This window comes from Thunnus maccoyii, chromosome 5, assembly GCF_910596095.1.
Source record: "Thunnus maccoyii chromosome 5, fThuMac1.1, whole genome shotgun sequence".
Lineage (NCBI taxonomy): Eukaryota > Metazoa > Chordata > Actinopteri > Scombriformes > Scombridae > Thunnus > Thunnus maccoyii.
In genome coordinates, this window is record NC_056537.1 from 32,935,732 (window position 1) to 32,960,795 (window position 25,064).

At 38.9% G+C, this 25,064-nt stretch overlaps 2 protein-coding genes across 3 annotated transcripts in view; one reads left to right on the forward strand and one right to left on the reverse strand.

Moving 5' to 3' along the window:
• LOC121896663 (C-Jun-amino-terminal kinase-interacting protein 1-like) overlaps positions 1–15,950 on the forward strand; it is a 33,125-nt gene extending 17,175 nt beyond the window's left edge. For both annotated transcript variants that reach the window (XM_042410570.1, XM_042410571.1), the window contains exons 5-13: positions 899–1,483; positions 4,061–4,318; positions 5,161–5,236; positions 5,335–5,501; positions 5,596–5,699; positions 9,571–9,681; positions 10,087–10,157; positions 10,392–10,490; positions 11,579–15,950. In XM_042410570.1, the coding sequence (XP_042266504.1) occupies positions 899–1,483; positions 4,061–4,318; positions 5,161–5,236; positions 5,335–5,501; positions 5,596–5,699; positions 9,571–9,681; positions 10,087–10,157; positions 10,392–10,490; positions 11,579–11,651 (1,544 nt within the window). In that variant the 3' untranslated portion in view covers positions 11,652–15,950. The remainder of the gene's footprint in view (positions 1–898; positions 1,484–4,060; positions 4,319–5,160; positions 5,237–5,334; positions 5,502–5,595; positions 5,700–9,570; positions 9,682–10,086; positions 10,158–10,391; positions 10,491–11,578) is intronic.
• A 1,276-nt stretch (positions 15,951–17,226) lies between these two features.
• On the reverse strand, positions 17,227–23,374 carry c5h11orf49 (chromosome 5 C11orf49 homolog). The gene is made up of 9 exons (XM_042411852.1): positions 23,124–23,374; positions 22,579–22,681; positions 21,599–21,729; positions 20,667–20,751; positions 20,023–20,108; positions 19,632–19,839; positions 19,203–19,312; positions 18,583–18,646; positions 17,227–18,371 (listed from the first exon to the last, which is right to left on the reverse strand). Exons 1-9 carry the CDS (start codon positions 23,203–23,205, stop codon positions 18,203–18,205), a joined length of 1,038 nt encoding a protein of 345 aa, XP_042267786.1. The 5' UTR covers positions 23,206–23,374; the 3' UTR covers positions 17,227–18,202.
• Positions 23,375–25,064: the final 1,690 nt, after the last annotated feature.

Below are 25,064 nucleotides of genomic sequence, written 5' to 3' on the forward strand. Positions count from 1 at the left end.
GTGAACCTCAGTGTAAGCACTAAACTGTGTGGTAACCAAGGTCACCAAAATCAGTAGTCATGTTCCTGTTGCAAGGATGAATGTGTACAATAAAAAGTCAGAGATCTGAATGTCTGATGATAGAGCCAGAGGAAAGGTCATAGTGTCATTTAAATCAACAAAACAAAAGAAGGGATTCTACTACATGCCTTTTTATTAAATCTCTTAAAGTCCTTTAGAGTGCCACCATCCAAGAGCAAATGTGAAATCATTAAAATCAACCTAGTTTCCTCCTATCGGGAATGTGGCTTTGCAAACAGTTCTGCTCTGTTGTGCCAATTAGTTTTCAAGCTGCATTAATGTAGCATTAAACGTAAGCTGCATTAAGTTGTTATGGGGAACATATTTTGCAAACAAGTTCATCCAACTTAGAATTTTTACGTGTTACTTTACTCTGTGTCAAGAAACTCAAATCTGTGTGCTGTACACACCAAAATTCTCAGCTTACAAATGAGCTTGAATTGCCTGAGTGACACCTGTCACATTACACACATCTGATGCTCATATACACAGAAATAGACTGTTTGGCAGAGGTCAAAACATCAGTTTCCACATTAGTGTTAAAAAAGTTTAACTATGATTACAACCACAGGCCACTGAACACCTCTACCAGTTGGAGGGAATAAGTGCTTAATGGCAAAATAAGGAAACAGAGTACTGTGCTGATGAATTTCTGGCTGGGTTAATATCACTAGTTTGCCCTTATTTTTAAATATATAATACTCTATTTCTGCTATCAAATGACTTAATTAGAGACTTAAATTGGAGATTTACAGTTTCCTTTAATCTGATGATATCTGTTCAGAAATTAACATGTAACAAACCCTGTCTACCAACTGTCTATATTTTGTGTTCCTAGGCCAAAACCATGACAGGACCCAGGAAAATCCTCCTGTCCTTTCCCGGTCCAGCAGCGAGGGAGGGTCAAACAGAATGTCCCTCAGCTCAGACACAGAGGGTCCCCCACCAGGGCCCCTGCATCCTTCTCTATCCCACCGAACCAACCCTATCATCAGCGAAGAAGAGGGGGAGGGAACTCCAACTCCTTCCGTGAATGTCCAGAATGGTCCAACCCACTGCCATGAAGGTAATGAAAAGACAGAGATGGACTGTACCAAGTCAGAGGTTCACCCAGGGGGAAGGAAATGTGACAATAACACTGAGATGGATAGCACCAACTCTGTCACTCAGGGAGATCCTGCAGCTGCTCGGACTGTACCAAAGAGCGAAGCTTCAGCAGGGTTAAATTATGACTCTGTTAAATACACTCTGGTGGTCGATGAACATGCTCAATTGGAGCTGGTCAGCCTCAAGGACTGCTTGCACAGCTACAATGAGCACAATGATGACAGCGATGCAGAGACAGTCTATCAGTCAGCCAATGAGGAGGAAGACCCAGAGTATGAGGAGGAGAGGAAGAGGAGAGAGGAAACAAGGAAGCAAGGTAATAAGAAAGAGTCATTTCATTGCTTGGCACACTTTTGTCACAAAGCAGTATCAGTTGGTACAAAAGTGGCTGAAAGTCTAAAAGGAAGATTTGTAGTGTGGGTTAAAAATGCTAACTCTGTCCTCAGGGTGGCACTTGTGGGAAGTTCATGGGTTAAGTTCATTAAATGAAAGGGTTTTTGCCTTTGAGATCATGAATATTCTCAGCAAATGGTAAGAAAATTCAGACCATTTGCCAAACTTCATGGTAATCTGCCTGTTAGGTTGTAAGACATCTTATTTACCGCCAAGCGATGGAGCCAGAGGAAAGGTCAAGTGCCCTGAATGTCCATGGATTTAATGGCTTCCCAATAGTTGCTGAAAAGGCCTGCTCTGGATCCAAGTGTTGCACTGACGTGCTAAGTGACTAGCAGAAAAGACTATCTTCAGTCCTCATTGTCAATGGGGTGAAAAATACAAATATAGAGACATATAGGACATCCATCTGCCCGGCATCAGAATCAGAATAAGGTTTATTGTGTGTTTGCACATACAAGGAATTTGCCTTGGTGTTGTGGTGCACAACAGTCAAAAATATACACAAAATTAAGTAATCCTAAATAATATAAAAAAAGAAAGAAAGAAATTTTTAATAAAAATTTGTAAAATATATTCTAAGTGAGAAGAGCTGCTGCAACTTTAAATTTTAAATTGAAGAGAATTAAATTAAATGTACAAAATATTGACCAGGAATGTGGAAATGTTCATAGTGTAAACAGTATATTCAGTGTGCAATTAATAATAATAACAATAATACAAGTTGCGTTAATGTAACGCACCATGTTAGATCAAAGATCACAGATATGCAATGTAAGATTATGAGATTAATATAACGCTTAATGTCCATGGGTGGGATAGAATCTGTCGGTGGGGGTCCCGTGCCTTGTTGATGAGGGCGGCTGCAGTTGGGAAGAAACTGTTCTTGTGTGAGGTTTTAGTCTTGATAGACCTCAGTCTCTTTCTGAAGGGGAGCGTTTTAAAAAGTTTCTGTCTGGGGTGGGAGGGGTCGATCATGAACTTTCCTGCTCACCTCAGTGTCCTGGAGGTGTGCAGGTCCTGGAGGGATGGCTGTTTGTAGTCAATCACCTTCTCAGCACAACAGATGATACGCTGCAGTCTGCCCTTGTCCTTGGCAGCTGCAGCAGTGTACAAGATGGTGATGGAGGAGGTGAGAATGAACTCAATGATGCCGGTGTAGAAGTGCACCATCATTGGCTTTGCAGGTTGAACTTCTCCAGCTGCCACAGGAAGTGTATCCTCCGCTGAGCCTTTTTGGTAAATGAGCTGATGTTCAGCTCCTACTTGAGGTCTTGGCTGATGATGGTGCCCAGGAAGCAGAGGGACTCCAGAATGTTGACGATGATGGGGACGGGTAGGGCTGTGTTCCTTCTGAAATCCACAACCATCTCAACTGTCTTTAGAGCATTGAGCTCCAAGCTGTTTTGTTCGCACCAAGTCACCAGATGGTCAATCTCCCACCTGTGGTCACCAGAGATGAGCCCCATGAGGGTGGTGTCATCCGCCAACTTTAGGAACTTGACAGACTGATGACTGGACGTGCAGCTGTTGGTGTACAGGGAGAGGAAAGGGAGAAAGGATACAGCCCTAAGGGGAACCGGGGATTTGAGTTTGGACAGCACAAGGCGCTCAAAGGACTTCATGACCACAGAGGTTAGGGTGACAGGTCTGTAGTCTTTAAGTCCTGTAGTCTTTGTTCTGTTCAGGACGGGGATGCTGGTGGAGGATTAGAAGCAGGCTGTCACACAGCATGTCTCTAGTGAGGTGTTAAAGATGTCTGTGAACACCAGAGACAGCTGGTCAGCACAATACTTCAGGGTGGAGGGAGAGACAGAGTCTGGTCCGGCTGCTTTGCAGGGGTTCTGTCTCTTAAACAGCCAGTTAACATCCCTCTCCAGGATGGAAAAAGTCATTATTGTGTTTGGGGAGGAAGAGGCCTCAGAGATGGCTGGTTAAACAGCGTCCCAGCCCCCTGTTGAGGTGGGGGAGCTGGCATGCATCATATTTGCCTCTTTCAAGTTGGACCTCAGCTACAAATTGCAAGATTCTAACAATATAAGAACACAAATGAGACAGACACAAACTGGCATTCACACTGTGAGTAATCCTTCATCCTAATCCTAGTCCATTGTAAGTATCTCATCTGTCATTTGCAGAAAGAAATATCATTTTGAGACTGGTCTTAAGGATATTTAAGTGAACCCAACAAAGGTTCTGTGATTTGTACATAGAGCTGAGTGTCATCTGCATAGCAACAGAAATAGATAGCATGCCTCTGGATCATGCTATTAAGTTAGAACATAAAAAGAGAGAAGAATAGAGGGCCCAGTACTAAGCCGTGTGGGATACCATTGAACAGATACTAACAGCATCATGTCTGATACTGAATGTAGAGTGCAGGTATGGCCTCAGAAGAGTAGATTCACTGAAACTTAATTCAAACCCACACCGCTTGTTCTCACTGGTCCTAGTTTCTTGCTACTAACAGTCTAACCTTTTCTTTGTTTTCTGCTCCAAGACAGGAGGAAAGAGGAGGAAAAACGAAGAAAGGATGAAGAGGAGAAGAAGAAGCGGAGGGAAGAGGATGTGAAGCAAAGGAGGGAGGAGGAGATGAAGAGAAGGAGGGAAGTGGTGGCAAGGGTCTATAAGCAGTCCAAGGTAACGTCAACCACAACTTCTGAGGAAGAGGAGTCTAATGGAGGAAGAGCTGGAGCTCCCAGAAGCAGGAAGTTCCTCAACCTGTTTGCCAACGACAGCAGCCATTACAGTGCAACCGGTTAGTTTATTGTTTGAATATTTCGTTTGAATTAAAATAGCAGGTTCAGCCATTTTTATTTTCATTTAAGCAAGATGGGTATATTGTCTCTTTGTTGGGGTGATGGGATGTTTCTATAGACTGCTATGATTAGACATTTTAAAGCTTGGGTTTATTGCTAGCTGCCATCTTGGTAGTTACTAAAGCCCAAGAACCAAAGGAACTAAAGAGGAAGGAGCCAATGTGGAGCTGCTGTGATAAAGGCACCCCAGTCAATCATGCACTGACTTGAATGGGTCTCCATGGTGCCAATGATGCTTTTGGAGCCACCCTCTGTTGTCTATTAGTGGAAGTAAATCTTAAAGCACATAAGGATTCACTTACTGTGAAGAATGTGTAGAATTGTAGCATCTTTCAAATTATCCTGATGGCACAAGTTTTTGTTTGGAGAAAAAATGTAGAAAATCCCAGTAAAACCTGGTGCAGGCAAAGTTGGCTGCTCCACCAGTTCCAACAAGCCCTTGAATCACTGTGAATAGTCACTGTCAATTCATGAATTGCAATTTTGTAAGAATTGTTGCACTACAAAAGCAGAACTAAGGCAGGTTCTTCATTTTTACTTAATCTTGAGGCAGTATCTTGTAGGAAATCTAGCCGCTAGCATGGCTGATAAAATTAACAATCATGTCATCTTTAGGACCATTTTTTCTTGTTGGAGGATAGTTTGGTGTCCTGCATTAATCACAGTGCCAAATAATAAGAATGTCCTTTGTCAGTCTTGATTCTGTGATTTCTGATTAAAGGATGTCTTAGGATGTCTCTTATTAAAGGTTGTGTGTATAATACTGATCCTTATGATTCAGGTGCTGGGTCATTTGGTGTGTTTTCCTGTGTTTTGGATGGTGTGGAAAGACAGCAGAGCCACAGAGCTGTTTACAGGTTAACACATATTAACATACACAAACTAATTGTTGACATGTGCAAAATGAACAGATTAGACTGAACATTTGACTGTACATTTTTATGTCTCTTTTTAGGTTTGTTCCCCGTCATGCTGATGAGCTGTTCCTAGAGACAGATGACCCACTGTTAATTCTGAACCAGTCTGAGGACCTGTGGTGTCAGGGTTACAACATGAGGACCGGAGCTACAGGCATCTTCCCTGCCTTCTACGCTGTCAGGGTGGACAAAGATAATAACAAAGGTACATTGCAAAGAAGTGGAGTATAAAAGGTGAATATCATCCATAACAGCATTTGATAATTTGAGATGTTTCTTTGTTCTCCTTCCTTTCTCAGTTCAGAGAGATGGTTGCATGGAACAGTTCATGGTGCGATTCCTGGGTTCAGTTCAGGTGCCCATCCACAAAGGCAATGATGTGCTGTGTGCTGCAATGCAGAAGGTAAACAGCTACAGACACTGTACAATAGAACACCATGAGAGCTGATTATGAGTGATATACTTATAAAAAAAAACAACCTCCAGCTGGTGATCACCACGGCATAACAACAAAATAAAAGCTAATAGCTATTAGCAAAGTATTAATGCTTTACTACAATTAGAGCCTGTCCTGGTATAACGTTTAAATATTATTAAGTAATTTAATTAATTATTTACAATACCTTTACCTTTAAAAGCACCAATATTTTTTTTCTATTATGAATCGAAGAATGAAATGGATTGCTCACAACCCACAGAGATTGTCACCCAGCTCTCCATCTTTACAGCACCTTTTAGCCTCTTTTAGCTCATTGTTTTGGTTTAATTGCATACTTACTATTTGGTTCTGTCTCTGTGCTCTTATCAACTTAATGTCTAGCAGTAGCAGACAGCGTTTTCATATATTCAAAAATCAAACAATGATAAACCCACTGTACTCTAACTGGCCAGCAAATAGCAATTCGCTACCAGACATTCAGCTACTTGCTAACATACACAGTTAGCAACTAGCTGGTGAACATAGTGAAGCATTTAGCAGCTAAAGAGACAGATATTTTTTTCAGGATTTGGTGGAGACAAAAACACAGCTAAAAGGAGAGCGAATATTGAACTTTCATTCATCAGGTGCCCAGAAAGCTCAGTAGCTGGGAGCAATGCACACAGTATGCCTGTGTGTGGCATGAGAATCAGACGCACGCTCCTGATTGGCTATTGTGCCACATGCTACGGTAAAATAAATTAAACATGGCATGGAACTGACTGAAGTGAAATTATTTTACAGCAGCGTGCAGCACAGTAACCAATCAAGATGTATATACGCGTTGCTCCAAGCTACGGGGGATTTCTTACAATCATGGAAAATTTTAGACGGGACAGTACAGGATTGGTTTTCTTTTTCAGGATTCAGGCAGGACAAGAATTTTTTTTACAGGACAGGACAGTACAGGAGTGAATTTTCACGTGTCATACTCTAGTACAGAATCAGATGACGAGACTGAATTATGCTTTCTTGTGAAAACATGAATAATTCTGATTTCCTGGCTGTATGGAAGCCATTAGGCCTCCCACCGACACAATCAGTGGACAGCAGCTTGGCTCAAGTTAAGAGAAAAATACAAGAAAGTTGATCATCCTGGTGAAGTAGAGATGACATTCTCACAAGTGCTTTAAAGGTGAAATGTGAATTGGCCACATGATACCCCCCAATACAGTTTTTCTACCACACAGGATCATTTTTCATTAACCGCATGCCATCTTACAACACAGTAATCCATTTGAGACCTAATTTATTGATATGATATTTCAATATTGATCCAGCTTACTACAATGTGCTACGATGCCAAATGGCCAGCCAGTGCAGTTCATCAGATCAGCTGACATGAACGGCTGATGTCTCAACTGGCAACAGCTTCTGCACTTTCTTGCCTGACAAAATATTGCCTCAGAAAAAATTTAGTTTAGTTTAGTTTAATTTAGTTTAGTTTCACTACATCTGTTAGTGATCTGGACCTCCAGAGCACATCCTAATGAACTTTATCATGGACTCAAGCCCAAGGAAGTTGATTTTGTCACTTTTAGGATTTTTACTCAAATAAATAAATAAATAAACAATTGCAATAAAAAATCAATACCTTACCAATACATTACCTCTTTTATTTTCTTGTTACTCCCTGGGAGGTTAGGTGTGTTAACTACTTATTATTGGTTTAAAATTAAGGTTCGTCAGTAGAAAGTGGGAGAGGACTGACGTTTGAGAGGAATTAATGAAAGAATAGGGGTTATAATATGCAACACATGCAGAGGAATTGCCTATTTATTCTTTGAAACCTTATGAGCCTAAAAGTCTCTCCCAGATCTCTCCCAATCTTTAAACCTGCTAACTGATGGGTGGTGTACCATTTGCACACCATGAGTGGCTTCAGGTTGCGACAGCAAAGTAATCAACACAGTTATGGTATAACAGTGCATATTACATTTTTGCTTCCATGACAATAAGTGTTCGTTTTATACCCCGATGTCCTCTATCAGCTGGCCTAATAGTGTACTACACAAATGATCAAGGTTGTTTATTAAAGCTTGTTGTAAAGCTTGCTGGCTGAAGGATAGTTCTATATTTTGTAGCCTACTGAATGAGTTTAAAGGGTCAGTTCACCCTGATAACAAGACAACTCACCCCTTGTGGTATCTTACCACGCAGATATTTTGATTTGATTTGGCGTGGTCTTTTTATTAGGAATTTCCCTCAAAGGAGAGAAACTGTGGAAACTGGTCACAATGAGAGTATGAAATGAATCCAATGAAAGACCTGTGGCTGTTGAGAAAATGTAATTTTTCAGTGTGGAATACCATCCAGCTCCACTGCATTGGGGAGGGGGCAGAAATCTCAGAGGTGGAAATCTCAAAACCAAGACAAATTGAACCAAAACAATCTGTGATTTGGATGGACTGACCCTGCAAGAGACTCACATTCAGTGTGTTATATAAGTGGAGAGCTGTACCTGTTGCGGCTCTAATCACTGTGTTTCCCCTAAATCCTTCACCAGGGTCCAAATCCTTATTAAGAACATTATAGCTCAGAGCTAGCTACTTTAGCTTTAGGCTTAGTTTGGAAAAGGATGCTTTTTCTCCTTTCGACACATGTTTTACATTTTGTTCTTTGCTTTTCAACAGATCTACCTCTCTCTGTGAGAGAGGATTTCATTTTATTGATTACTGTATATGATCCACAACACACAAACACATAGAGTCGAACAAAGGTGTCTCACTGTTTTTGAACTTGCAGATACATATTAACCACATTACAAATGCATAACTGAAGTGGGTCAGTTATCAACTTGATGAAGATGTATTCATTTGGGTTGATTAGGATTGATGTAATCCATAGGGCAGTTGTTATTGATTCACCCTTTTAAGTCTGACTGAAATTAAATAGCATACATATCTGCTTGGTAAATAATTTGTCCCATGTTATCCTTTGACAAAAAACTCAGAAACCAAAAGAGAGAAATGTATATTTTTAATTCTTTTGTTTCATGATGGTGCCACCTAGTTTTCCATACCATACCATAGCATACCATTGCGTTATCGATCTACTTAGACCTTATTTCAATACAGCAAATCAAATCTTGCATAGATCAATAACGTGGCATTCTACACTGAACCTGATAGCACACACTCTGAACAACAACCCCGGTAGCTTTCCTGCTAAAGTCTCCTTATCTAACTCACAAACATGAACACACATCTTGTCCTGCACTTTAGCTTGTTGAATGAGCCACCAAACAAACATTCACTGTGGAAAAGTGCACCGCTAACATCAGTTAGCAGGCTAGAGAGCCAATTAGCTGCACAGCTGCAGCACATAAAACAGCATGTAAACATACCTGCATATGTTACTTCGGATATGTTCGATGCTGCTGTGGTCCTTACTCTTCAAAACCACTGCCAACAACACACTGTCTGTCCATGACATATAGCTACAGCATTTTGTTTACTTTGTTTCTATTTGATTCAGTGTAACACCAGCACTCAGGTAGCCTGCCAGCTACTGTCAATCAAACACAGACACCGATACACCCCTTCATCCAGATGAGAGAAAAAGGAGCATTTCTGATATTTCCTCAAACACCTTTTTATTTACTTTTAAAAATACAAAACTATTACTAATATATTTTTTAAAAACATGTTAAGATTATTTTTGACTGCAAAGAGGGATGATTAAATGTGATTTCATTTGGACTTTAAGAAGCAAAGATGATCGTGATGCTGCTAGTCAAGCTCCTCGGGTATGTTCATTAATTGACTGAATGATCATTTAACTTATGTGTTTACAGGTAGCATATAATCGGCGGTTAGCAGGGCAGCCTCCCTCAGCCTGTGTGCTGGAGGTCAGTGTGAGGGGTGTGAAGATCAGCGTCCAGGACCAATGTCATTCTGCTCACAGGGTACGTGCAGGACTATATCTACACATCTCCCTCCTCTCTTTCAGCACCACACCTTTCAAAATCAGACTGATGGAAACCCAGTGGCTGGTAATCATGGTGTTGACAACATGTGACCTCCCTGTAGTCAGGTGTAGAGCACTCTCCAGTGACATTCAGCAGTAATTATAAGCTACACCAAAAACGTGATGGTGGTTTTAACTGCTCTGCCAATGTGGAGATATATGCCAGCATTGTTTCAGGATCAGCTGTATTTAACTGCCTCACTCACAATTTTCTCAGCTAATGGGGATCCTAATAAAACAATAAACAACAACAACACACAACTAGACACACTCTGGACATGACGTCTTACATTTCTCTCTTTCTTTCTTTCTCTCTTTCTCTCTCTCTCTCTCTCTCCGTCAGGGAGACCAGTGTTTCCATTTCTTCCAGTTGAAGAACATCTCATTCTGTGGCTGTCACCCAAAACACAGCAAGTAAGTCAAACTACTTAAGAGTCTAATTAATTTCCCACACGTGTATGAAATTGTACCTTTTCTCATAGTCTGTTTAGTGGCATTACATTTCGATCATTATGATGTAAAGCTCACAAATGAAAGTGTGGTGACTTAATTCACAACTAACTATGTACCACAGCAGTTGTGCTTTAATTGCTTGTAAGAAAAAACACACTGTAAGTTGCCTGTGTAATGCTGATTATTGCACTGCAGGTATTTTGGTTTCATCACCAAACATCCTGACCAACAACGCTTTGCCTGTCACGTGTTGGTGGCAGAGACAACATTACATCCTCTGGCTGAGTCTGTGGGGTAAGACCTATTTTACTCTGTTCTATTCTGTCCAGTTGCCTAGGCTGCTGAAAAGTTTGGTAACAATTAATTTACAGGTGTGTAATTTCCTGATAATTTCTCATTCATTTCTCAGGACTTTTCCTGGAAAGAACTATGTGATTTGGTACAAATTATGGGCAAAAAATGAATTTCTTTGCAAGAGAATCTCAATTTAAACCAACATAAATATTAACTATATATGCATCTATTATTGGAAACTGTACTCTATTTTTAATTATACTGTATGCTTGCCTGTAGACAAATTTCTCATTTTTGCATTCCCCATAGTTAGTACCAAATTACATACCTGTCTTTTGAAAATTATTAATAAATTGATGTTGATGCCTATTGTTAAATGTTCTCTTGTCTATAGATAAAACATAGACATTAAATGAAAAATAAAAGAGCCCCACTAGCAGCCCCTACTGGCTGTAAAGTTCATTACACCACAAAAGATGGTCAGAGCAAAGTGCTGACACTCTGACAGTAAAAGTATTACAGTACCAGTGTTGAAGGTTTGGCCAGATGTTGTGTAAAGGAAAGACCAGATGGTCTCAACATCAGCATACTTCCTCTGGAGACCCTGAATAGATTTCTACAACATATAGAAACCTGGCCATTAGTTTTTGATAGTGTGAACAAAGTTAACATTTTGTCCCGAGAGTGGCACTAGAGGATAGTTCATGGAGCATCCAAACTGGAAAGGGGTTCATTTTCTGGAAATCATGAATGTCTTTGTAAATGTCATAGTAATTTGTCCATTAGATTTGATGTCATAATAGGAAATTTGACTTGGAGGTGGTGTTTGAGGGAAGGTCAGGGGGAGTTACCAAAAATATTAGGATTCATCCTCTGAAGACCATGAACATTAACTACTAATTTCATGTCAGCCTGAGCAGTAATTGTCAAGAAATCCTCCTCTTGGCTCAAGTGTTGTCTTTTTATAAGATCAGTTACAAACCAGAGAGTTGTAGATGATAGAACAAAATTTGATTTTTTATTATCTGTTTTGTCACATGCTTTTCTAAATTATTATCCTTTGCATTCTCTTCTCTCATGTCCCACAGGAGGGCCTTTCAGCAGTATTACAAAGAACATATTGGCTACTCCTGTCCCACTGAAGACATCTTCATTGAATAACACCTCTCTCCCATCCACACTATGTACTAAATACTCACTATGTGCATGTAAGCCTGGTCTTACACCACAAACTGGACCACTGCTATTATCTTCGTCAGACTACTTGCATGGTGGATTTCTTTTCTTAGCTGCATCCAATGATACAGCAAGCTTTTCCTTCCTTTGGCCATGTCAAATATAAATACCTCTATGGATGGATGGGATCACATGAGATCTCCATGCAGTAGTAACAGTTGTAACATAAACCTGCCCAAACTCAAACACAAATATCTTATATTGATGTATTCTATGGTCTAAAATTACTTCCACCTATATGTAACAACATGTAGATATCGGATGTAAAACCTCATATACATCTGGTATGTTGAAACCTTCAGGACTATGGAGTCAATTTAGTGACAGAAGGTATATCATCAGTTTGTGAACCTGGAACTAGTGCTGAAATGAATTTAGTAAATGATTAACCACCATCAAAAAACAATACTAGAGTCTTCAGCCACACTAGTGGCTCTGTGAGGCTGTAACAGGCTCAGCAGTGCTTTGAGCTAATGCTAACGTCAGTATGCTAACAAGTGCAGATTGACAATGTTTACCAGGTAATTTTTACCATGTTCACCATCTTGGTTTAGCATGTCAGCAGATAACATTTTCTAAATATCAGTAAACACAAAACACAACTGAGGCTGCTGGGAATGTTATTAATTATTAATATTTGGGCATAAACCAAAGTATTGGACAAATTGAAAATCTGAGCTGATCATAGTGCTAAATTAAAAATCAGGGAGTCACTAAAGTTATTACTTTTGGGGAGCATGAATGTCTGTTCAACATTTATGGCAATTGTTCCAATATTTTTTGAGATATTTCAGTCTTAACCAAAGTGGTGGATGGACACCATCCATGGAGCCACATGACTAGTGTGGCTACTAAAGCTGCAAAACATTAGTTCCAGCTTTAAAATTAGAGGATCTTTCACATCATTGTAAATAGAATATGCTTGGGGTTTTGGTCAGAGAAGATAAGCAATTTGAAGACATCACCTTGGGCTCTGAGCCTTTGTCATTATTTTTGAGATTTTAAAAGCTAACACATTCAGTACATTAGAGAGAAAATCTCCAAATTGATGATCAAAAAAGTTGATGAAGCTTTTGCATTCATATTTTATGTTACATGACTGGAAACAAGCTTCGTGTACTTGGATGAGAAGGATTTGTACCTTAAGTTGCAGCAAGCATACATCAATTTTTTAGATTTTTAGCGACTGGTCTGTAAAGCACCTAAAAATGTAAAAATCTGTAATTCCAGCATTTTATTTTTACAGATGAAAAGCATTGGCCTGGAATCAAATGCAGGTCAACTGCTCAATAGCCAGCTATGCTTACCACAAACCACAAGAGTTTAAAATCAGAGCACAAAGCTAAGCTGCAAGTTCATTAAATAAGTGAATCTTCTGTCGTTAAATTAACTTCATCCTTGACTCCATGCAGTGCAAAATGGCTTCTTATTATCAGCAATTTACCCCTACAGTTTAAAAGCTAGAGCTTGGATGGGATATACAATAAACAAATGGACCTGCTTGTTTCTTTGCACAGATGAGGACATATTGATTTTTAAAAAAATATATATATATAAAAATGTAATTCTGTATCTTATAACCCCAAGACTTGACAATCTACTGTTGAAGACCTTTGGAGTTGCTGTTCAGGTGCCTAATTTCTCTTTCTGCTGCTTGATGTACCTTTTCTTCCAAATGTGGTTCCAACTACAAACCTGCTGTCCAGGGTTTCTCTGGTTGAGCAGTGACACATTTTTCTTTTCACTCGGTGTGATAAGAAGGCCCAAATGACGCTGTGCAATAGTATGTGTGCAACAGAGCAGTCTGGTGGGATGGTGGATCACTGTGCAGTCCAAGTCTGTCCATGTCACTCTCAGCTCAGACTTCGTTTGCATTGCCTGCTCAAATCTGGGACCAAATTTGGGGTCAAGTCATGGAGCACTCTCACAATTTAACATGGAAGTATTCACTTCTCACATAACATAAAGTATGTTTCCAATTTTTTAATTTTAATTCGTTTTTGTTTGTTTTTTTAATGCTGACTCAGTTGTCTAGACATGAAGGATTAATTTTCCATGCAGTTCCTCCTTGTTTTTGTGGTCAAGATGTGTTAGAAGGTGAGATCCAGGCACAGAGTCATCCAGCTCTGCAGTTGCCCTTAGCTCCACCAAACTTTTTAGCCTCTTTTAGCCCATTGTTTGGGTATATCAGCCCACAAACTCTGCTCTAGTCAACCTTGTTTCTAACAGCAGCAGGCATCTATAAACTCTGATAAACCCCACTGACCACTACCAGCACAGCACCAAACAAGTTGGAGACTAGCCGGTGAACATAGTGGAGCATTTAACAACTAAAGAGCCAGATATTTTTCTTTGGTGGAGTTGGTGAAATAGAGATAAAAAAAAAATAGAGTGAATATTGGACTTTCATACATCAGAGCATCAATGTTAGCATGTCTGCTGGATGTGTAATCAGGCAAATGTTTGCCCCACACATTCACAACTTTTACAATTTGATATATGGCAATGTTGTCTTTTCAGTTTGTTCTGCTTTCCCCAAGTGGCCAAAAAATATTAATGCAGCTTTAAGGTCCAGGATTTAAAATTTTGGACTTACTACATCTGCATAAGCAGTTGGATTATATGATATAATCAGATTTGAGCAGGTAAAGTCAATGGAAATGAAGCTTGAAATGTTTTGTGTTCTAAAAACAGTGCCTATTTTTTTCTGGTGTAGTGATGATGACTGTCCTCGGTATTAACTGTTGACTTCAGATGTCTCCATTCACAGAATCTACAACAGCCAGTCTCATTCAGATGAGTGTTCTTGTAGCTGGATATGGCTTGGTACACCTAAGATGGCTGCCATGGAACTTTGAAGATGTCACTGAGACTCAGAAAGCTGGGGTTATTTTGTACAGGAATATTGTCCTTTTATTTAAAGGAGAAAAGTCAGTCAGTTATTGTAGTCTAATGCTGTTTGATTAATGACATATTTACTGTACAACTGATCAATATTACACCTGTTGTATGGGAAAACCTTAGCCTGAACTGATTTGAATTGATGAATTTGATTTTAATGAGAATTGTGTGGAAATATGTAATTCATTATTGGGATTATAATTAGCATTAGAAGTAATAGAAGTATTAATAGTGTTAGCTGAGATTTTTGTGGAGATTTTTTTGTCCCATGATCTCGCTGCTTTTGTAGCCTAGGGAGGATAAAAATGCAGGGTAAAATGCTAAATACTGGTACGCTTTTGGAATGATGGTTAAAGGTAATGAATATCTATGCAAAGCATGCAGCCTCTGCCTGAAAATAGTGGTATTGGTCTCTGAAAGCTGTATCAGCTGAAGCCTTTACAGAGGTTAAACCAGTTTTTTTTCACTAAAAACCCCATTCCCTGCCTTTCAGACAGCCATTGTCTTCCATTCATTGCAGAACAGTATGAAAATGAAATTCTATTTTGTCAAAAATATAAGCAGAGACGAAGTCTACTATGATGGACTACACATTTAGTTTCAAGTCGGATCTTTATACAGGAGCACACAAGTGAATGAAAATCAATGGTAATCTGGAAGGAAAGAAAAACATATTTAAAGGTAAAAAAAAACTATTGAATGCTTTGGAAAGTAGTGAAGGAACTAAACATGCACACTACTGGAACAGTTTTTTAAATAATAATTTCACTAGCAAGCAAATCTGAGCTTTCTGAGACCTCATGTAGTGTACTGCACCACGTTCATTTCCATGCCAGCCATCCCAGATGTGCCACGGAAGGTTGTTCTGATCCACCAGAAAGTGTCCTTTCTATCTATTCCACTTCTGTGATTCTAACACCATGGGGATCTACTGTACATAACTCATCAATATAGATATATCCTGTATAGATACTGTATGTATGTATGTTTGTATAGGAGTTATTGTATGCTGTCAGTTTGACCAAAACCTGGGTGTAACACCGCATGACATCAATGTTGTAAAATGAAGACAAGACGCACAGACTGATGAAGATGATGATGATGATGGTTATTCTTGTCAATAAATCACGTTTACAACTGCAGATGGAATAAGTACTTTGATATGAACCAAAGCCCCTTTAAGATTGAGGTTTACCACATTTCCATTGATGATTCTTAAATGAAAGGCATGATTTACATTTGGCTACTTTTGCTAGACCTACTGCTCTCCACCACCATCATCAAAATATCAATGAGGGAATATCTTTTTGATGAATGGTGTTCCTCAGCCTTGGCATTGATTCTACAAGTCTCTGGGACTCTTCTGGAGGGATGATGGTGGTGATGGTGGTGGAGAGCGCTGTCTAACACATCAGTCCAAAATCTCCCATAGCTGTACAACGGGGTTGAGATCTGGTGACTGTGAAAGTCATAGCATATGATTAACATCATTTTCATACTCATCAAACCATTCAGTGACCCCTCGTGCCCTGTGAATTGGGGCATTGTCATCCTGGAAGAGACCACTCCAATCAGGATAGAAATGTTTCATCATAGGATAAAGGTAATGACTCAGAACAACTTAGTATTGATTTGCAGTGATCCTTCCCTCTAAGGGGACAAGTGGACCCAAACCATGCCAGCAAAATGCCCCCCACAGCATAACAGAGCCACCAGATCCCCTCACTGTAGGGGTCAAGCATTCAGACCTGGACCAGTTTTTCATTTAATTTGTCACCCGTCTGTATTAATGAAAACAAAAGGTACAAGGAAGTATATTGAAACAAAATGATATATTAAATCTAAAATACTGCTGTAATTTTCAGGTTATTTACATCAGAAGGGTGTTTCATTAAACAAGATTACCTGTTAAAATAATCATATTTCAGTCAGTCAGGATTATTTTCAGGAAATTCCATTTCATAAAGAAGGTTTAAATAAGTCTGACTCAAGTTACCATGGACACAAGTCAGTTTGAGGTTTGTGTCAAATTTATCACATTTTGACACGATTGACTTACTGTGTAATTAAAATCTGGGGTCATATATTTTTCAGTCCTATGTATCTGCACAGTATTTTAGTGTTCAAATGTTAAATTAAAGGTTATATAAGACTTAACCATGGCTGTAGCCTCGTAGCTAAATACAATTAAAGAAACACCCCCATACCCAGAAATTGATTAAAAATACAAGCTGGGCAGATGGCCAATCTTGAGTTATTTAAACAGTATTACCACCATATGGTGGCTGTTATGTCACCCAAGTAGCACAATCCAAACGCTAATTATCTTATTTTCTTACATCCATACTTTACTTGATTTTCAGCACTTACTATCCAAAGAAATTTCACATCACTCACAGGTCTTTCAAAGTATAGATAGAAGAAAAAAAGCCAGTCTTGACTCATATTAGCTCAAGGTTGGCTTTATTAATTAGTACTACTCAACCTGTGGCAACACTTAGATTACCCATATGATGTCATCATGATACTTTGATGATGTCATCAGGGTAATCTGGGCAGGAGCATCAAGAGTCAGATTAGCAATTATCAGAAACAGGCATCACAGTTACATCTTTATTATTCACAGTGTTAACGATGATCCTCATACATGTCATATCACATTCACATTTTAAGTGTCTTATCATTCTATTCACCAATTAAAAAAAGTAATAAATAAATTAGTGCTATACAGTTTATGATTGAGCTGCAGGTAATGAACAGGCAGGAAGAGGAAAATGTCCTGTCACTGTGTTCTTTAACATGCTCAACACAGCAGATTATTATTATTATAATACATTTTACTTTAGGGAATTTAATGTCCAGTGTTGTTGTCATCTTTAACAGAGAGATTTAAGGCAGTGGGAATACATCTACTCACACCGTGTGATAAGTTGATAAGCAAGGTTGGTTTGCTAACATGAAGTGTTACTTTTAAGAACAAATCAAGTATTTGCAGTCAAAACTTGCACCTCAAATATGAAAGAGGTTCCTATCTGTTATTACACCAGCTTCAGGTGTCATTCTGTAAACAGCAATGAAACCTTATTTTGCTTAGTAAGGAGCTGCTAACTTAAAGTAGCTAAAACAACTTTACTGGTTTAACTTTTTGTTAAACCATTTAAGTTTTGGTGTTTCATGACTGTATAGTATAAATGCTGTTTCAAGAGGCATCTCCAACATGACAACTAAGGAGAATTGGAAAGTGTGAATACATGTCACTGAGTGTTAAATGTAGTGTTATCACTGATATCCAACTTGTTGATCATACTATTTATGACTAGCTAAAGAAATATTACTTTTTATTACTACCAACCATATTACTACCAACCAACAGTGAGAGCAATAAAAACATTTTGTTTAAAAAGATTACAATAAATATCCAAGGGTAGTCATTTCACTTGATCCCTCACTGCCTTTCTGGATTACATAGCAAACAGTTTTCATGCGAATCATAATGATCATTGTGTGTTTTGGACTTAAGATGGAAGGTGATGTGTCACAGAGTGGTGAAAGGCCAGAGGTCAGTGGTTGAAAGGTCAGTTTTCAGAGGAATCTGTCTCCTCAGTGGAGCCGTCGCTCTCCACCTCCATCTTCCTCCTGTGGTGGATGTTCCTCCTGGGGGAGGCCTTCCTTTGCACCTCCTTCAGCCCCCCCACTGCACTGCCGCTGCTGTTGCTGCTGGGACTGACTGAGATCTGAGCAATACTGGAGAGAACGGGACAGCATAAGAGAAATAAAGAGAAGAACAGAGAAAAGGAGAAGAAAAAAGAAAGCAAAGAAGACAGTAAGTAAAGAGCAATGAAAAGAAAAGGAAAAGCATTCTAAAAAAATATGTTGGCTTATTATGATGCAGTCACCCTGTGCAGTACACAGTATACAGTTATATGCCTGTCGATTTAGGTGTGTGTGCTCTTACAGTTTGTCCAGTTCTTGGTCCATCTCTGGGTCAATAAGCAGCTCTGCCTTGCTGGGTAACGCTCCTGCAGAGAACAAGGGAACAAAGAGAGGATGTAAGATTTCAAAGCTGTATTAATCCATATTCCCTACATTTACATTTCAATCTAATTATTCTGTGTAATGTGAAAGGGTTACTGGTAGTGATGAACTTACAGCCTAAAATTCTGCAGCTCTACATATTTTTTTGTTCTTTTTTAGATTATTGTTTTGGTTTTACACATACAGTCTATGCTTTTACAGCACATTTACTGTGTGGTTCAATCTCAGAGCTCTCATCAACCCCTACATGAACCCACTGTACACTACCTGTCCAGCCCCAAACAGCAGACAACAGAGCATTTAGCAGCTAAAGAGCTAGATATTTTTCTCAGGAGACCAGAACTATATGGAGAGTGATTACTACTACTTCTGTTGTGATCTGGAGCTATATAAATAAAACTGACTTGACTAGTAGTAATAGCAGTAGTAGTAGTTGCACTAGTAGTAGCAGTAGTTGCAGTGGCATTAGCATTAAAGTAGTAGTAGTAGCAGCAGCAGTAGTAGCAGTAGTATTTAGGTAATGTGTAATGTTTAACTTACCAATGGTTTGGTTAATCGTCTCATGTTTAGCCAGGCTCATTAGTAAACTGTAGTAAGAGACTTTGTCAGTCTGTTCCAATACTTCTCTCATACAGGACCTGGGAGGATGACTGTGTACACACACACACACACACACACACACACACACACACACACACATACATGCAGAAACGTCAGCTATAACACACACACATAACAACAAACTGTTACAGTTAAGTGCTCAACGACACTGCACATAGATGAGGCACTGCACAGAAACAGGACAGAGGCAGGGAAGCAAATTAACATCAGAGGCCACATTAAAACACATACTCTGAAACAGCTTCCACTATCTGACAGTCAAGTCTTTTATTGTAAACACTACATAAACCATAATATTAAAGAGCAAGATTCTAGAGGGGTCTGGTGCCAGGACTAAAGTTGTTGTACCTGTGTTTTAACCTGTCACAGAGGGCATCTATACACTGAGCCAGAGTGGACGGCTCCACCCCGTCCTGCTGATGCTCCTCTTTGTCATTCTCCTCTGCAGCCACAGAGGGGAGCTGCTCGATGGAGGTGGATGTGGGGACGATGACTGTGTTTGGACTCTTCCCTGCTAACAGATCCTGGTAGATCACCAGCACACTGTCCAGGAACTCTAGAAACAGGATGTGGCAGATGGGTGAACATTAGTATAAGGCATCTGTTTTTAGCTGACTCTTTTCAAGTATTATTAAGAATTGTTACTGTCTATATCTGGATTCTATCAACACTTGAGGAATATAGCCGAACTGATATGAGTTCAATCCTGATATGGACAGACATTATTAAACAGAAGTACCTTGGTAGTAGAACTGCAGCTGGAAGGCGTAAAGGAAATCAGAGAAAGACATCAGACAGTCTATAGCGTCGTCCATCAGGACAATTCTATAGGAAAAGAAGAAAACCAGTTTAAAACACTATGATGTCAACCTGTTGTGTCAGTGGGTAACTGGTCATTTAAGGAGTTGTTTTCCCCTTCAGGACATCTACACATGATCAGTGATAATACAGTGATAAAACAGCATGGAGCCGTTGTTTTTCTATAAAGAGAAGAAGAAACCTTGCAGAGGAGCTACTGTGCTGCAATCAAAGTTCAATCAGTTTCAACTTTGACCTTGTTTATCACGACTGACAATCAGGTCAGTGTAACACAAAGGAGGAACAAGAGGGGAGCTGTTGAGTGCAGGAAAGTGATAAAATCAAAAACACAACTTTAAACTCAAGTGTGCTAGAAACCATGTGTTTGTCAGGTAAGATGCTTGAAACTCCTTTTGTTAGTGTAGCACTGTCGCTCTGGTGTAGTTTTACAATTGTAGTGAACAAACACACAAAGGTGTGACCTATTTGGAGTTGTGATCCTGGTCTAAAGGTTTATTGGAGGTAGTAAAGTGTGCTGAGTGGAAAGGGTGATGTCTCTTGTGTGTGGTGGTTCAGTGTACTGACCTGGCTGCACTCTGCACCATCTCCACTGGAAAGTCTGGACACAGTAACTGCAGCAGAGACCTGTACTCCAACATTGACAGTAAGTCTGGAATACAACAGCACATATAGAAGGCTGCTTACTTCTCATTTACACATTGTTAGGAACAGGAAACTTGATTTAGAAGAGTTTATAGCAAATCTTATTACAGAAGTCTAGACTCCAGGATGATAAAGGTGTTTCAAGTAGATGCAAATAAAATCAAGAGCAACAAACCCACATGGTGTAGGTTACTATGGCAGCACAAAGGAATCTAACAGCCATAAACTATATGTTTGACTCAGATGAGTTCCCTACAACTGAAAATAGAGCAGCTCACCACTTCCAACCCAACAAAAATGGAAAGTTTTGAATCCAGATTTGCTGAAATTAACGCTGCACACAAATATCCTTTTTCTTGGTCACTTGGAATAAACTCAGTGGAACTTTATGGTGAACAATTATCATAATGTACAACACTAAATACTAAATAGCTTAATGACTGTCAATCACAAATCAGGGAAGAGCAGTGTTTCATGTTTGGACCAAAACACTGCTGCATGTTTTAAAAACCCAGCAACACAAAAGCTGAGGGCTGGTCGATATACATAATTAACACTTTTTAGCTACAAAATGTACAATTTTGAGTTTCCTGCACCTTCACCACATAGATTTGTTTCAAAGTCACCCATAGTAACAACCTATAAGCTACACAAGCCATGAAGCAGCTGAAAATGATATAATTGGAGACAGAGGTATTGCTAATTGGCAAGCTAATTGACTGAACTGCTTCTCTCTACATTTTCATGGCTGACTTCATGAAGTTGTCCACATCGCTGCTTTGTACCTTATTTTGTATTTAACCTTGTCATTGATCCAAGTCGTAATAAGCTGTCATTTAACTACTCTCACTCACCTCCACTCTTGCCGATCTGTCTGTAGCATCTCCAGAAGACTCTGATGAAGGAGGCTCTGTTATAAGGAGTGGCCTTGATGTAGTTATACTCTCTGAAGAGGACGTGGTTACTGTTCTTCACACTGCTGAAACTACAAACACAAATTTAAAAATGAATAGAATCAGTTAGCTAAATTCATACAGAAGATACACTGAGCTGCATTTACAATAACCAATGCATTTAGACAGGCAGAATCACAGTATTACTGTACATGTGAAACAAAAATGTGTGTAACTGTTTTTCACAGTTTGAAAAAAACAGAAGAACTTTATATTAAAACTGCAGCTATTTATTATTCTCACAAATGATTAATCTGACAATTATTTTGCTGATCAATCGATTGATCATTTGGTCTGTAAAATCGTAGAAAATAGTAAAAAAAAAATGACCAGTACGATTTTCTAGAGTCGTCAAGTGACGTCTTCAAATGTCATGTTTTTCCCAACCAACAGTCCAAAACAATATATTCAATTTACTATAGTGTATGACAAATACAAGCATGAAATCTTCACATTTAAGGACTGAAAACTGAAAAATGTCGGCATTTTTGCTTTAAGAATGACTAATACAATTGATTATCAAAGTAGTTACAGATTAATTTTCTATTGACCGACTAATTGATTAAATGACTAGTTGTTGCAGCCCTACTTCATATACAGAAATGTGTTCAGATGTACAAATATGTACTGCTAGGTACATACATTATTGCATATTAGCTATGGTTGAGCATATTCTGCCTACATAGGAACATTGTCACGACTTTGTTCTTGGTATTAAACAAGGGGCTTGGAGTGGTTTACAATAATCTGTTAATGCATGCCATTTTGTTGTGTGTTCTTTTCATTTAAAAAGCCTACATCCGTTAAAACCTTTTCTCCAGGCCTCCTGTCTGAATCTTGTCTTTACAGCTGTGACTGACTGTGTATCCAGTGTAACATACTATTCAGCAAAGTAGCGGGTCACCCCAAACTGGGTGTATTCTTCTTTATGTTCCAGCAGCTGCGTCACAGCATCACTCAGGTAGAACAACACGTTACTGTCCGCTGTGAGGAAATATAGATATATACACACACAGGGACGGATGGAAAGAGACACAGACATGAGAAATATAACATTTGACTGGTTGATAGTCTCAATTCATGCTCAGTACAAAAATGATTTTGAATAAGCTAGAAATTAACTCATAAGTCACTAAACCCTAAGCTAGGAAAAAAATCGTGCCTTTTTTCTCAATTTATGTTGCTAGCTGCGGTACCACACGTTGTGGAAACTCTTAAAATAAGCTAATAGCATTATGAAATTCTAATTATATTCACTTCTTTGAGTTATTCAAATGGGGACTCATTGAGCTGGTGACCGACACCTTAACGTTGACTTACTCGCAGCTGACTCAAAAAGTGCCTCAGTTAAAAGATTGGCTAACGTGGGTTGCAAGAACAAAAACACAGTTTGCTGTTAAAAATGCACAGTTAGCATAGAACCTACCGAGGTATTCGTCAACGGGAACGGTGGTATTAAAACGGTTCATTCTAGTCGTCATTTCAGAAGATAACGTCGACATGAACATTTATAAGCTTGAGACGTACGTAACTGTAAACAGTGAACTGTCTTGCTAGCTACGTTCACATTAAATCATTGCATTTCTCTAGTCCTGGGATTCTGCTAGCTTTCACAGCGGTGACTGTCCGGGTCCTGACATGGTGGGCTTCCATGGAAACAGCGGGGATGTTGTGAGTTACATTAATTAAATGCCCCCGAACAACAGAGGGCACAAAGGTTCCTCTGCGGTTTTCCACATAATAATAATAACAATAATAATAATAATAATCATATTAACAATTGGTTTTTGGCAGAGATTTCTGTGTGGTCGACAAATAACATGCTATTATCAGTGGTGGAAAGTAAGTACATTTTCTGAAATACTGTACTTAACTACAATTTTGAGGTATTTGTACTTTGTTTGAGTATTTCCATTTGATGCTACTTTATACTTCCACTCCACCACATTTCAGAGGGAAGTGTTGTATTTTCTACTCCACTACATATATTTGACAGCTTTAGTTACTTTTTAGATGAAGATTTGACACAATGGATAATATAACAAGCTTTTAAAATACAAGATGAAACCAGTGGTTTCCAACCTTTTTGGCTTTTGACGTCTTACAAAAAGCAGTGTGTAGTCAGGGTCACATTTCACATGTCTATGAGTTGTTAACAGCTCCACCAAATAGTGATTTTTCCCTCTAAACTTCTCACATGGTTTCATTTCAATAAATGTTCAAATGATCCAATATTTTACCAAAAATCAAATATTAGAGAAAAAGTCCAAAAACTGAAAACAGATTTGTGTATCAGAATTTCTTTCCTCTCCCATTAATCATCTCACAACCCCTCAGATTTATCTGGTGACCCTTTGGAGGGGCCCGACCCCTAGGTTGTGAACCACTGCACTAAACAAGCTAATTGTATATAAAGTAGTTAAAACTAGCTCCACCTAGAGCAGCTACAACAGTAACATGCTGTAAGAAGAAGCAATAACCTTAAATTGTAGAGTAAAGTGTAGCATCAATAGATAAATTAAAGGATTAAAAAGTACATTAGGTTATGATATTTGTTTAATATCTACTGTTTTTTATGCTTATTACTATTTCAGCATCATGTCTGTAGTGCAGCCATTGTTATAATCAAGACTCAATTGTTAGGCTAGTGATGTTGTTCCTGGACAATTAAAATACAAAGTGTCTGTTCTCCCTCTCTATCAGCTTGCAAGTCGGTTTGCTTGTGTTTTTCTTGTGTTGGGAAAACTACAGTACCTCAAATTGATGTTAACCCTCATATTTTCTGTTTTGCACTAGACCCTTGCTCAACACAGAGAACAATCCCATAAATAAGATCCACTGACTGAATTATAGTATTGTTTATTTACTCCACCTGCCTGCCCCTATATGTACTGTCCAACTTTCTAAATCTGTGCTACTCTCCAGAAGTGATTTTTTTGGGTGTATTGATAGAGAATGTTGAATGTAATTCTACAGTGTCTGTTGAATGTTTATCTTTGAAGTTAGGCTAAAATGTGTATATCCTGTGCAGAACTGTCAGTCAAATGTTACAGATTATTATTGTCTTTTTTGTTTTCAGTAGTTGAGTGCCTGTTGGTGTTTTATATTTTGCGTTGTTGGAGATGTAAGCTACAGTCTCACATTTGGTAATGGAAGTTGCAGTGAGAGGCTGGCGTGGATTGTTCTATTTTGTGTGAAGTGTTGTAGTTGTTGTATTTTTCTGACATGATTTCATGGTTTTCTGCCTGTCACTTAGAACTTAGAATACCATCTCTGTAGAGAAGTGGGAGCTCAGGAGACGCTTCTCTTAGTTCATGAACTACATTTCTAAATTAACAGAATGTGTTGTTTCTGTAGAGGCAAAAAT

Bases quoted from the DNA above. Each gene is read 5' to 3' on its own strand.
- c5h11orf49 (XM_042411852.1), bottom strand. From the start codon at position 23,205: ATGTTCATGTCGACGTTATCTTCTGAAATGACGACTAGAATGAACCGT. The intron at 20,109-20,666 runs GTCAGTACACTG...CTTTTCCTATAG, and splicing joins ATGGTGCAGAGTGCAGCCAG to AATTGTCCTGATGGACGACG. The intron at 18,647-19,202 runs GTAAGTTAAACA...TGTTCTCTGCAG, and splicing joins GACGATTAACCAAACCATTG to GAGCGTTACCCAGCAAGGCA.